This window comes from Aptenodytes patagonicus, chromosome 3 (assembly GCF_965638725.1).
Source record: "Aptenodytes patagonicus chromosome 3, bAptPat1.pri.cur, whole genome shotgun sequence".
Classification (NCBI taxonomy): domain Eukaryota; kingdom Metazoa; phylum Chordata; class Aves; order Sphenisciformes; family Spheniscidae; genus Aptenodytes; species Aptenodytes patagonicus.
This window is the reverse complement of record NC_134951.1, coordinates 84,294,102-84,306,197: the sequence shown is the minus strand read 5'-3', so window position 1 is coordinate 84,306,197 and position 12,096 is coordinate 84,294,102. Positions and strand designations below refer to the sequence as shown.

Below are 12,096 nucleotides of genomic sequence, written 5' to 3'. Positions count from 1 at the left end.
ATAAAAGAAGAGCAAACTGACATTGTTAAGAGCTAAGTCAATGAATGCTCAGAGCACTCAGCTCCTTGTAAGACACAGTCGAGCTCTGCAGAAATGATCCTGAAAGGTGAAATTCAGCCTTGGGCAGGAGACCAGGCAGGGTATATGCATCGCTTACATCCCACTTAACCTGTGTGATTTCAACAGTGTGTAAGATACATGCCAGATCTCTCCAGAAGACCTAATTTTCACTTTATAATTTCCAGCAAAGAGTGAACGGTGAGAGTTTAGTTGTGTTTAGCAGAGAAGGTGTGGTGGAGGCCTCTTTCCCACAGAGGCATGGCTGAATGTTTTACTCTGTTTATTTTTATTTTTAAGATGCTGGTCTGGTCAACAGTCTCTTGGTGTTTCTCCTGAGCGAGTCACTAAAAAGGCATGTTGGTAGATAACCTCGCACCTGTAATTTCCGAGAGGAGAGAGCCACAAGCAGTCTCCTGTGGTGCAGAAATTCCTTTTGCTACCTGAACCAAGGGATTTAGATAAAATTTGCAAATGGAACAATTTTCTTCAACAGTTTCTTTTAAGTATGGCTGCCATAAAGATAACATATCCGAGGTGGTTTTGATGAAAAACTGGGTGGGGGTGGGGGTGTGTTAGATAAGATTTAAAAAAAACAACAACTATTGTGAAGAATTGTTTTCCTGCTGTTGGTGGAGTTCAGGCTCTATCTCGCCGCCATGCTGGGAGGATTGGCTGCTCTGCTGGTTAATAACCCAATTCTTCGTTAATGAGCTGGGCTTCCTGGCAGCACTGCGTCTTCCATGCTGCCCTGTGGCCCGAGACACCCCCTCCCATGGCTGCTGCCTCTCTCCTTTTGGGGACAGCAGGGGCAAAGTGCTCTAGTGTGAGAAAAAACTCGTCCAGCCAGTCACCCCTGGGAAGGAAACCAGACGTGAGGTCCCCAGACTGTAGCTCTTATGAGGCACCAGAAGCATGTCCAGATATGTTTCTGTTTACGTATTTCAGCCCAATGATTTGTCTAACTGAGTAACGACATTTTGTTATATCATTTTTACTGCCTCTTGTTTCAAGGAAGGGAACGGACCCTCTTCCTAACGAATATTGACTCCCCTGCGAGGCGAGGGAGGTGAGCGGTCACCATACTGCTTGCGGCACAGACTAATGGGGTAGGGCAGAGTTACACTAATCTGTACCCAGTTCCTGTTACAGTGCCACCCGTCCCATTACTGCAGCTGGAGAAGTGTTGCACCAGAAACAACAGTGTGACATTGGCCTGGAGGATGCCACCTTTGAGCCACAACCCAGTGGAGGGTTATATCTTGGAACTTGATGATGGAGATGGTGGCCAATTCCGAGTGAGAATTTCATTCAGCATTTATTTGTGTTTCTTTGTATGTGAGTTTCCTCAGGATATGGATTCGTGCCTGTCCGAGGGTGGGGAGAGGGGGTAGGGAAGATATGGGTTGTCAAAACATCCCTGCTTCCGTCGCATGGATGTAGAAAGCAGTGCAGATGCTGGTTATTAGAAGGACCCCCAGCTTGGGTAGGAAGTTTGGTTGAAGTTATTCTCAGGGCTCTGGCAAAGAGGGCCTTGAGGTCCCCCTGGAGTGTACCAGAGCAGAAAAACCCATACTAGCCCTACAGGAGCGGAAAGTGGTCCATTCCACAAATCAGGGATTTCTTTGAAGCCCCTACTGTCTGTCGTAAGCACCCTGTTTCAACAGCTGAGGTTCTTGGTCCAGAAATGCAACTCAATTGTTCCTGGTTTTCTGAGTAAAAATGGGATCCTGCATAAAAATACGGGATTTCTAAGTCTTTTCTCTGGGAGTGGATGAGACCAGGCTGGTGGAAGCTTTCCGCAGACACGCTGTGATGGGGTTGGTAAGTATGGGAAGGCATCCCGAGTGCTGTCCTTCCAGACCCTCAGGGTGATGCCACAACTGCTTGCTCCTGGCTGCAGGTGCGGGGTATTTATAGGCTTCTGTCCCTTCTCACCACATCCCGATAAACAAACTACAGAAGTCATTCAATCAGCTTCCTGCCAGCCGTGTCCTGCTGGAAGCTGTGACCCTTCCTCCTCAGACAGGCTTCATGCTCCTGTTGCTCCAGGACCAGGCTGGCCCAGTGCATCCCCTAGGGGCTAGTGCCTTGAAAGCATCTGGAGATCACTGTGGAGTACAGCTGCTCTCTTCACAAATGGGAAATTTTGCCAAAAACATGTGATGGCATTTCTTCGGGAGCTGCAAACTGGCTTCTCACTGGAAACCTAAAGGTTTCTCAAGCTAAAAATGGCCTGGCATGGGTCCACCTAAGTAACTGCCTCCCTGTGCCAAACCGCTACACCCATAGCAAAGGCACCTGATTTGGACGCCCCTCATCAGAAGAGACAGTGATATTGGCAGGGCATTTTGAAGAGGGCACTGTGTTTCTGGAAGGTCTCCTCCGTTCCTTGGTCCAAGTATCATTTCACATGGGTTTGAAGAGGCTGTTCTCCACTACTGAAAGTGTGAAAAGATACCTTTGTGAATGGCTGCTGGGAGCTGCCGATACAGTTAGTATTAGTAGGTAAGAGTGTTATCAGTGCGTGATGAATGGAGAGTTAGGAACAAGGTGTTATGAATTCCAGTGTCTTGGATAAACCTTTTCAAGTGCTATTCACATCTAAATAAATACTTGTGAATAAACAAGATTTCAGGCTGGTGCGTATCCAAGCCCATTTGGGGGGGGGAGTGTTTGTAACTGGCAAAGGTTTTAGGACTGCCAGCCCTGCCATGTCAAGATTTTGGATTAAAAAAGATACAAAACCATCTCAATCCTTAAAAATCTAGGGTGACAGCTTCTCAGGGGAATGCTTTGCTTGCTGTGGTAGAAATACCCTCAGTTTCACCCATTGAAAGATAAACTGCAGGATTCTCAGAAATGCCATTTCAGTAAGAGTTTGCTGACCCTTTTCATGAAGGATTATATATCTGAAAGCAATGACACTGACTGCACTTTATCAGTATTCAATGGGTGGATTTAAAGAGCGAGTTTTGTCTCCCATCGTAGCAGAGAGCATCAATCTGAATAAACACAAGCAGTGAACAGTGGTAAAAATATGAAATGAATTAGAAAATGTGAGAGTTGTCCTACAAATGCAACTTTTTGCATGGACAGCATATGTTACAACATGGAGATAAATTAATCTATTCTATTAAAACTCTTCTTTCTTTCCATGAAAGATCATCAGCTAACTCAGGACACAAGAGATTTTGTTATTTGTAGCAGCCGCCATGGTAGCAAAGTGGACAAACACATGGCCCGCTGTAAACTTAAGTAATCCCTTTCTTATTCATCACATACTTAATTCACTTTAGGTTCATATCAAAGAGCCTTAATCAACAGGACTACTCTTAGGCATATACTTAAGTGTCTTAACTGAACTGGGGCCTGAGTGGTCCGCTTAGTCACAGCCTCAAGCTCTTTAGGGCCTTTGCTACCATAAATCTATGGATTTCACAGAATCAGAGAAATCGGAGGTGGAAAGGAATTGTGGCTTTCAACCCACTGCCAAGACAGGATTTTTTCCTTTTCTGTCATTTTCTGTTCAGTTTTCCAACAAACATGATGTTTCTAGGCTTCTTACAGTTCATCATAGACTGTATAATCTGACTAATCCTCTTCATTAGTCTGCCTAGATGTTCCTCCTCCTGAAATATTTCACATTACACAAATGCTTGCTGTTTAATAGATCGTTGCAGACTTTTATGTTGTCTAGTTGCTGTTTTATCATGTGATGCATGTGATCCTAATCTTTAGGAAATCAGTTTCTTCTGGCTCTGTGTTTGCAGGCTTCAAAATTATACTTTAACACAGGCACGAGACAACCTTTCCAACAGAATAAAACTTTTCTTACTTGTTTTTTTTTTTCTTCCACGCCCCCCTTTTTTGGTCCTACATAAATATAAGAATGGCCACGGTGGGTCAGACACTGGGACTACTATCCAAAATAGTGTTTTGGAGCAGATATTTAGGAAAAGAGGATAAAAATTAAGATCTTTCTGTGTTGCCCTTTATTGCTGTACCCTTCCAGCTTCCTCTTCACCTTAGTGTCTCCACTGCTAACCATCCTTGATGTCTCCTCTGCTGTGGCTGTCCGTGTTATAACAGCATAACTTCTACATCCTGGGAAGCAATGAGAAGCTGTTCACTTGTGACTTATATTTAGAAGTCTTAACATGTGATCACAAGGCACAGAGAAACAGTTAAACTATGTCCCTCTTTTTCTCTCTCCTTTTTTTTTTTGGAATGTTTAGGAAGTATATGTTGGCAAGGAGACTCTCTGCACCATCGATGGCCTTCATTTCAACAGTACCTATAATGCAAGAGTCAAAGCTTTCAACTCATCGGGGGTTGGTCCTTACAGCAAGACAGTTATTTTACAGACATCGGATGGTGAGTTGGGTTTTTGTCAGTTTCTAAGTGAAAAACTGCAGGTCTCAGTGGCAGGACGCTTGCATCCCTTTATACCCACTAATATCTGGCACTTACTGGCATGGAGATTTTGGATCATCTGAGCGGAGAGGCCAGGAACTGAGTGTGCACAGGGACTGAGCTCTCCTCCTAGCACTTTTGGGGATTTTCCATTATCAGTAATACTTCAGGTTTCAAATCATGCAATTTTATTTTGCTGTGGAAGTCTGGGGTCTAACTAGGATTCTTATTTGCTTTAGCATACGGAAGCAGTTATGCAACACACAGGATATTTTTGTGCCACTCTGTCTCCACTTCTACATATATCTTTGGAATTTGCCTTTTCCTTCACCACTGCTTCAATTTCACAGCAAGGTGCGATAATACAGAGATGGGAATTCATGCTTGTTCCTCTGTAATTATACTTGACATCCATACGGCCATTACAAGAAGTTCATCTTCGTTAATGGTATTGCAATGAATTGAGAAGCGCCTGATATTATCACTTCCACTTTTATGCTGTGTTGCCAAAATAGGCCAGTATAAAATATTTATACTTTAAGAGCTTTTTCTGGGATTTTTCCCTTTTTTTTTTTCCCCTTTGATAAACTAGCGAAGTCAGTCCTAACCAGCACGGACAGAGCAGAACTCCATTTCCATTAAAGGCGATCCTGGACAAATTCACCTATGTGAGCAGTTTCCGTATCATGGAGAAGCCTTTGTCTCCTCAATGACTTTCTTGTTACTGTGTGAGAACAGAAAGTCACTGCCCTTGGCAGCTTACGTTCAGAGGAACAAGCACAGATAATATAAGGCACTTCTGAGCTGAAAAACAGCAGGGTACGGGCTCAAAGCAATCTTGTATGGCTGCCTACAGTAACGAGGAAAGATTGTCTTTATTACCTGAAAGTGCAGTGGGGTCTTTAAGGAAGGCAGAATCTCATTCTCCTAATTGAAGTAAAGCAGACGACACTTGAACACAGCCCGTTCTGCCATAATCCTGCCTTTCCTTTTCCCCTTCCACAGTGGCGTGGTTCACCTTCGACCCCTCCTCAGCTCACAGAGACATAGTGCTGTCAAATGACAACCAGACTGCCACCTGCAACAGCTACGATGACCGGGTTGTTCTTGGCACAGCAGCCTTCTCCAAGGGCGTGCATTACTGGGAACTGCATGTGGACCGGTATGACAACCATCCGGATCCAGCCTTTGGTATTGCCAGGATTAATGTCGTCAAGGACATGATGCTAGGCAAGGACGACAAGGCATGGGCCATGTATGTTGACAACAACCGCAGCTGGTTCATGCATTGCAATTCTCACACCAATCGGTAAGCGCCACTTGCATGTTTTTCTCATTACTGATCGTTTTTTCTGCTTTGCATCAGAGGAAGGGGTCTCAGCAAGCCATCTAGTCCATCTGCCTGTTAAATGTAGTTATTTTACTCCTTCTTAAAAATCACTAGTGACAGCAATTGCACCTTCGCAATCTGTGTTGGTGTTTGTTATCCTCACTGTTAGCAGTTTTTACCTGAGATCTAGCCTAAATGCCCCCTGCTGTGATTAAGCCAGTTATTGCATGTCCCACCTACGGTGCCAGCAGACAGGAGCGCAGCGCACTGGGATGCAGGATTTCTTTCTCATTGCTGGCGGAGCGCAGGGAGAAAGGTGGTTGATTCTCTTTCTTAGGAGGAATCTTGGATGCAGGGTTGCACAATAATTAAGCAAAGCACTGGTGATCGCCTGTCCAAAATGCAGGTGTTTATTGCCAGTCCTGAAAGCTGATTAAGGGTAATGCTGTAGGTCACACCTGGGGTAATCCAGACACAAGGGACTGTTTGGCAGTGAGGGCTAAGTGACAGCTTCCGCCCAACTGAGCCATTGTACTGAAGAGCTTTGAAAAGCATCTCAACTAGTACAACCAACTTACACAAAGGAGGACTTCAGAATGCCCCTGAGCCATCGTTACCAAACCCCTCTTTCTCCAACCACTCAGAGGCTCTGTGTGCTTTATGCAACAGAGCGGTGGGGAGATGTTCTAACTGAAGCTACTTCCAGGGACGGATCACACAGAGACAGCGTGTATCAGCATAGATCCAGTGTTGTGCTGACACGGTTGCATGGCTTTCAGCACTCATGATAGTTACCTCAGCCTGGTGCTGGCTGTGTTTCCTTGACATGGTGCTGGACTGTGTAGGGGAGACATGGTCAGCTTCACTTGAAGCTCCCTGGGGTATCACCAGAGCAGAACTGCACTGCTCTCTCTCCGTGTGCCATAGCTGAAGGTCAGCTGGGTACTACGGGAACTGAGACCCTTGAGAAGATCTCCGCTGAAGAGTGTGATTCAGGATCCTAAGTTCCTCGCTTATTTTGGAAAATGGTGTATTTGTATACCTACTGTATCACGATGGGAGATTGATGTACGAATAAAGTGACTGACCAAGGATACGCAGCAGGTCTGCGGCAGAGCGGGAATCAATTTCGATTTCATTTTCTACTGACTGTCCCAGCAGGTCTTCCACAGTCACTAGCACAGGTGTTGTTTCTGTTATACCAAATGATTAAAAGAAAAGCTTGCAGTGATTTTTAAAATGCTCAAATGCAGGTATTATCTCCTTAAAGAGATAAGTTCATGCCAACATGCCCTGTATCCTAAAGCTGGTTGTAATGTCTCCTGTTGAATAGTCATTTATACTCTAAAGCATACTTGTATTTTAAGTAAGTATACAGCAATTGCTGGGAATTTTTGTTTGAAGCATAGTTCGATTTTGCAGCTCATTACAGACAGGTAGAAGAACCTTGTAGCTGGATCAAAAGCTATCTGAAGTCAACTGGAATATTTTCCATGGCTCCAAAGACCTTAGATCATGTCCTAAGACAATATAGAGTAAAATAACATCAGTATAATAAATATATCAAAAGGTTCTCTGTCCCTTTAACACCTTGATTCAATTTAGGGCGGAAGTAATGTTAAGCTGTATTAATTTTAATGCTCTGTGAAACAGCTTATGTTTTCTGGAAAAAAGCTGGCAACCATTCTGTGTACTACTGTCCCAGAAACCTATTTTATGGATTTGGTCCTCAGCATGCTCCTCCCGGCAAGCAATACGTGAGCTAAGCAAAAGCTTTTTTTCTGGGAAGCACAAACAATGGAAACACTTTGGATTTCCAATCATCCTGCTTAAACAGGAGAACGAAGTGCTTTCTGTTGATGATAGTTTCCCAGTTTTTACTAGATAAAACACAAAGGCTTTGCAGGCACATCCAAGGCATGGATAGACCCATGGAATATCTGTTCAAGTGAAGTACACTCATAAAGGGCATGTAGTCTTATGAAATCACATGCGCTTCAATGAAATTAGGTCTAAGGCATTATATTTTTAACCGTGACAGTCAAGTAGGTCAGTTTTTTAACTCATTAGCTGTAATAGTCTTGTGGAAACGGTTATTGCTGCCTAGTTGTTTTTCCCCGCTGGAGACAAGTGCATGACAGCACAATATCACAGTCCAAAGGAAATTTATTGTCAGCTGTTAGCCTCTCGGATGTTATTGTGATGGAGGTTACATCTTAGTAATCATTTCATGTTTCCTAATCTTCATGAGAATAAATTAGGGCAATAAATAAATGACTAGCTTCAAAGTTAAGCTGAGGTGGAGCTTGAAAGACCTATTCATGGGACCTGTCACGTTTAGAGTACTTTCCTGTTCCTTTCACTCACAGCATGCAAAATTGGACCTGTCTACATCCTTAAAAACTATCATGACTTCTGTAACGCTAGAAGAAGAGGCGTGAACAGAAAACTGTAATGCTATCAAAAACAGAAGGAATCTTTGAGAATAGGTTGAGCAAACTGGTTAAGAAAACACATTAGGGCAGGGATATAGATTTGTGAGGTATGTTCCTCCTCGTTGTTCCTGGAAATAATCAGTTCACACCAGAGATGGTGTATGCCCATTGCTAAGAGACACTATTCATGGCAATAGATCCGTTCCTTGGCAAAGTTCCCAAGAACAGGAGTACCTGGTGCTATAGGCGATACTCCAGCCACTACATGGTTATGTAAAGAAAGAGATGGAAATTGCACTGAAATATTTTATACTGAAAGACAGTGGGAAGTCAAAATCTAGAGAATTTGGAGCGTAGTCTTAAGCCCCCTGCGATCAGGAGAGTCTCTTCACTGACTTCAGAGATCTCAAGACCAGGTTTTCATCACACAAAAATATTATAATTGACTGAAAAATACTGTCTTGACAATAGACATGGTAAAGTTATTAAGTTACTGTAAAGCTCATGATTAAAATACTGTTAACGGAGAGTTAAACTAATTCTTCAGTTTATTAAAGTGTTCATAAATTGTTAAGCTTTATTTTTCAATAATAGTGAAACTTACTACTATTCTTAATTCCTCAAGCCAATCCATGCAGTCCTGTTCTGCACATTGTCCAAGCTGCTGCTGAAAGCATCTTAGAATAACAGCCTCCACTGCCACAGGCAATGGCATTTTTCGTTGTAGCCAAATTCCCCTATCTGCACTCTGACCTTCCAGGCTTCCGCACAGCACTTCCACACCCAGGACTTACCGTTGCACACAGAAATAAAAATGTGCAGGACTGTGAGAAAAGAGGTGTGAGAAGTGGGATTTACTTACTTGAAATAATGAGAGAGCGGTGCATATCTTCAAAACTGGATTATCATTTAATGAATGCAAAGTATTTATTGAAGAAGTATTGTAACAAACAGTTGTATTTCCCTTTTACATGGCCTGCAGATTACTAGGGGCCTATGGTATAACTGTCATTAAGTAGTTTAAAAAATTCATTACAGTAAAGCAGCAGCTTTTTTACATGCTGCCACAGAAGTGTACCAGGAGAGAGCAACATCAGTTTGAGTCTTTTGAGCTAGCTGGCTTTTTTAATTGCAACTAAGGCATTTATTAGAAAAATTATCCTGTAATACTGTCTGAATGATGTACAGAAGAGTGAGGAAATGCCTTGCATAAGTTTGCTCACGAAACTTTGACTCTCCCACCTCTCCTCCTAAGGGAAGTGACCATGACAGTAGTTCAAAAAGCACTGGGGTCTTCAAAGGACTGTTCCCAAGGAAATCATGGGGTGCTCGGGAAGAGAATCTGTTCAGCCTCAGGAAAAGTCCAGCCTCCCTGGTAGCAGCACGGCAAAGTGCCCCTGGTTGCCTTTTTCCTGGCTTTGTCCTGCCAGAGCTGGTTGCTCACCGTGGGGAGGTGGCGGCCGAGGAATGAGGCAATCTACCTGCTGAAGTCCTGCAAGACTTGTGGCAGGAAGGAAGGGAGAGGGTCCCCATCCCTCTGCTCTGCCCCCGTGCCCCTGTGGCTCCTGTGAGGGGCCTCAGCTGGGTCCTGCACTCACCTCGGCTGGGCTCTGCAGGCAGCATCTATCTCCTCTTCAGCGGGGCTGTCCCCGGGGGCTGCAGAGGAGTCACTCAATGTCACTGTGCAGCACCCAGCTAATTAGCCCACAAGAAGCAAATTAGCTTATCATATAGGAAAGAGCCTAATAATCTCGAAAAGGCAAAGTTGCTGTTTCTGTTTCCCTAAGAGAATCAATGTCATTTAAAAGGGATGTCATAAAATCTATTTTAAAACACTGCAGGATATAAAACGCGGTGCCCTACAATCAGAGCTGCTCCTAAGCAGAGAAAAGAATAATGTAATCTATTTGTAAATAGCTCTAGATCATACTACTGTTGCTTCCCACAATCTCATAATGGGTTTTATTATTGGGTGTTTTTAATAAAAACAGTCTAGATACTGAGATACTGAGGATAGGTAAGCATCTTAACTTTTGTTGGAAAATAATTTACTTCATGGTTTTGGAGAAGAGCTCAAAGAGAAACTTATTAATGCTTATAGGACCAGAAAGCAAATAAAAGGAACCTGAGAAGGGTAAAGTTTGAAATCTTAGACATCTCAGACCCAATTCGTGATTCTCAGCTATACTATTACTGTTTGAAGAGCTTTAAATGGAGAAGTCAGAATAGTATTCTATACTATTATGCCACAGATAAAACTCCCTTTACCTTCAGAGGAAACACCATGTGCCACATTTAGTCTAAAGGAAACCAGTTTATGACACCTAGTGGACAAGCTGAAAATTTCTTACCCTGCACTATATTCTTCCTAATCATATTTTGATCTCTCCCCCTCTTTTTTTGATGTTTTGCCTGCCTGTTGTGATAAATTTTATGTTAAAATTGCATTAATCTTGTGAATGTTGTTTGCCTGAGGGGAGTGAGTGGGACAAAAGACAGCTGCTTCCTTTCCTACTGCAAATTATTTGAAATCTGATTTATACTGAACAAATTGTGTCAGGCTGTAAATCCATTGCAGAGCCCCCATGATATTATCAGAGTAGCAGTGCCTGTGGCCAATCTGCATATCTAGTAGATTTTTTTGCTCAGTGCTCTTTAAAGTAATACTGGGTTTGACTAACCCCCAAATCAAAGTGCATTAATGTCAAATCACTCAAGCGTGTAATGGCTGGCTGAGTCTGTCCTGGCAAGCTCTGATACCACGGAAGCTCTCAGCAGCTGCTCCTGACACAACCAATTATCACTGGTGTTAATAACGATGCCTGCACACTTGAAACAGCTCCCAGTCCTATAGCTGAGTACCTTGTCAGTCAGGGAGCTACGCTTATCCCTAACCAGCCCCATCTTCCCTTCCTCCCCAAAACCACTGTCTGTTGTACCTGTGCTGACTCCCTGGTCTCTGGAAAGCTGGGTCCCTTTAGGTGATGCCAAGGTGAGTACTCAGAACTGGAAGTCTGAGTCTCGAGCTGTCAGCAGGCATAATGATTAGAAATGAATGCCTAGGAAACCAGCTTTCTGCTTTTTCATTCCCTGCTGTGCATCGCTTCACTACAGCAGGGATGCTCTGAGAAGCCATGTCTCCAGGACTCCTGTCCCGCACGCTCAGTACTAACCTGACCTGCTCACCTCCCCATCTCTCATCAGCTGAGGGGACCTGTTAGCTCTGGTCCCCATTTTCAGCTCTTAGATTGCAGCTGGAGGAGAGACGGACCTAATTTCTCTTTAGGATCCCCCCCATTAAGCTCCCATGAATGTGCTACGTATGCTTCAGATAAAGGTATCGATGAGTCATTGCCCAATGCTGCAGGGATAATCATTTCACCGTGCTGCTCCACTCTACCTTTGCTTAGTAAGACTGCCTTGTGCTAGAGAGAGCAGCGGGGCTGTAGCACTCTGCCTTTACCAACAGTGTGGTCCCTTTGTACCTTAGGACTGAAGGAGGAGTCTCTAAAGGTGCCACCGTTGGTGTTCTCCTGGACCTGAACAAGCACAACCTGACCTTTTACATAAATGGGCAGCAGCAAGGGCCTCCAGCATTTGAAAACGTCGAGGGTGTCTTCATGCCTGCATTGAGCCTCAATCGAAACGTCCAGGTAGGACTTCTGCAGTTCAGTCCCACTTACCCTTCTCATCTAAAGGAGAATGTATGCTACCGGCCATTGCTGCTGGGGCTGATAATGTCATCTGTAGGTAGTCAGTACAGATAGGGGCTCTCTCCTTCTCAGACTGACGCCTAGGCTACAAACACTTTTTGGAAAACTGCATTTGACCTTCTGCCTTGCCTCACAGATGTGAGGA

At 43.9% G+C, this 12,096-nt stretch overlaps 1 protein-coding gene across 12 annotated transcripts in view; it reads left to right on the top strand.

Annotated features, from left to right (window-relative positions):
- The window catches only part of TRIM67 (tripartite motif containing 67), a 39,898-nt gene that overhangs the window by 20,411 nt on the left and 7,391 nt on the right, over window positions 1–12,096 (top strand). For 3 of the 12 annotated variants that reach the window (XM_076334061.1, XM_076334058.1, XM_076334055.1), the window contains 4 exons: window positions 1,198–1,355; window positions 4,296–4,434; window positions 5,479–5,782; window positions 11,729–11,891. In XM_076334061.1, coding sequence (XP_076190176.1) covers window positions 1,198–1,355; window positions 4,296–4,434; window positions 5,479–5,782; window positions 11,729–11,891 — 764 coding nt within the window. Of the gene's footprint in view, window positions 1–1,197; window positions 1,356–4,295; window positions 4,444–5,478; window positions 5,783–11,728; window positions 11,892–12,096 lie in introns of all 12 variants that reach the window. The other 9 variants (XM_076334060.1, XM_076334057.1, XM_076334056.1 and 6 more) reach the window with 5 other exon arrangements.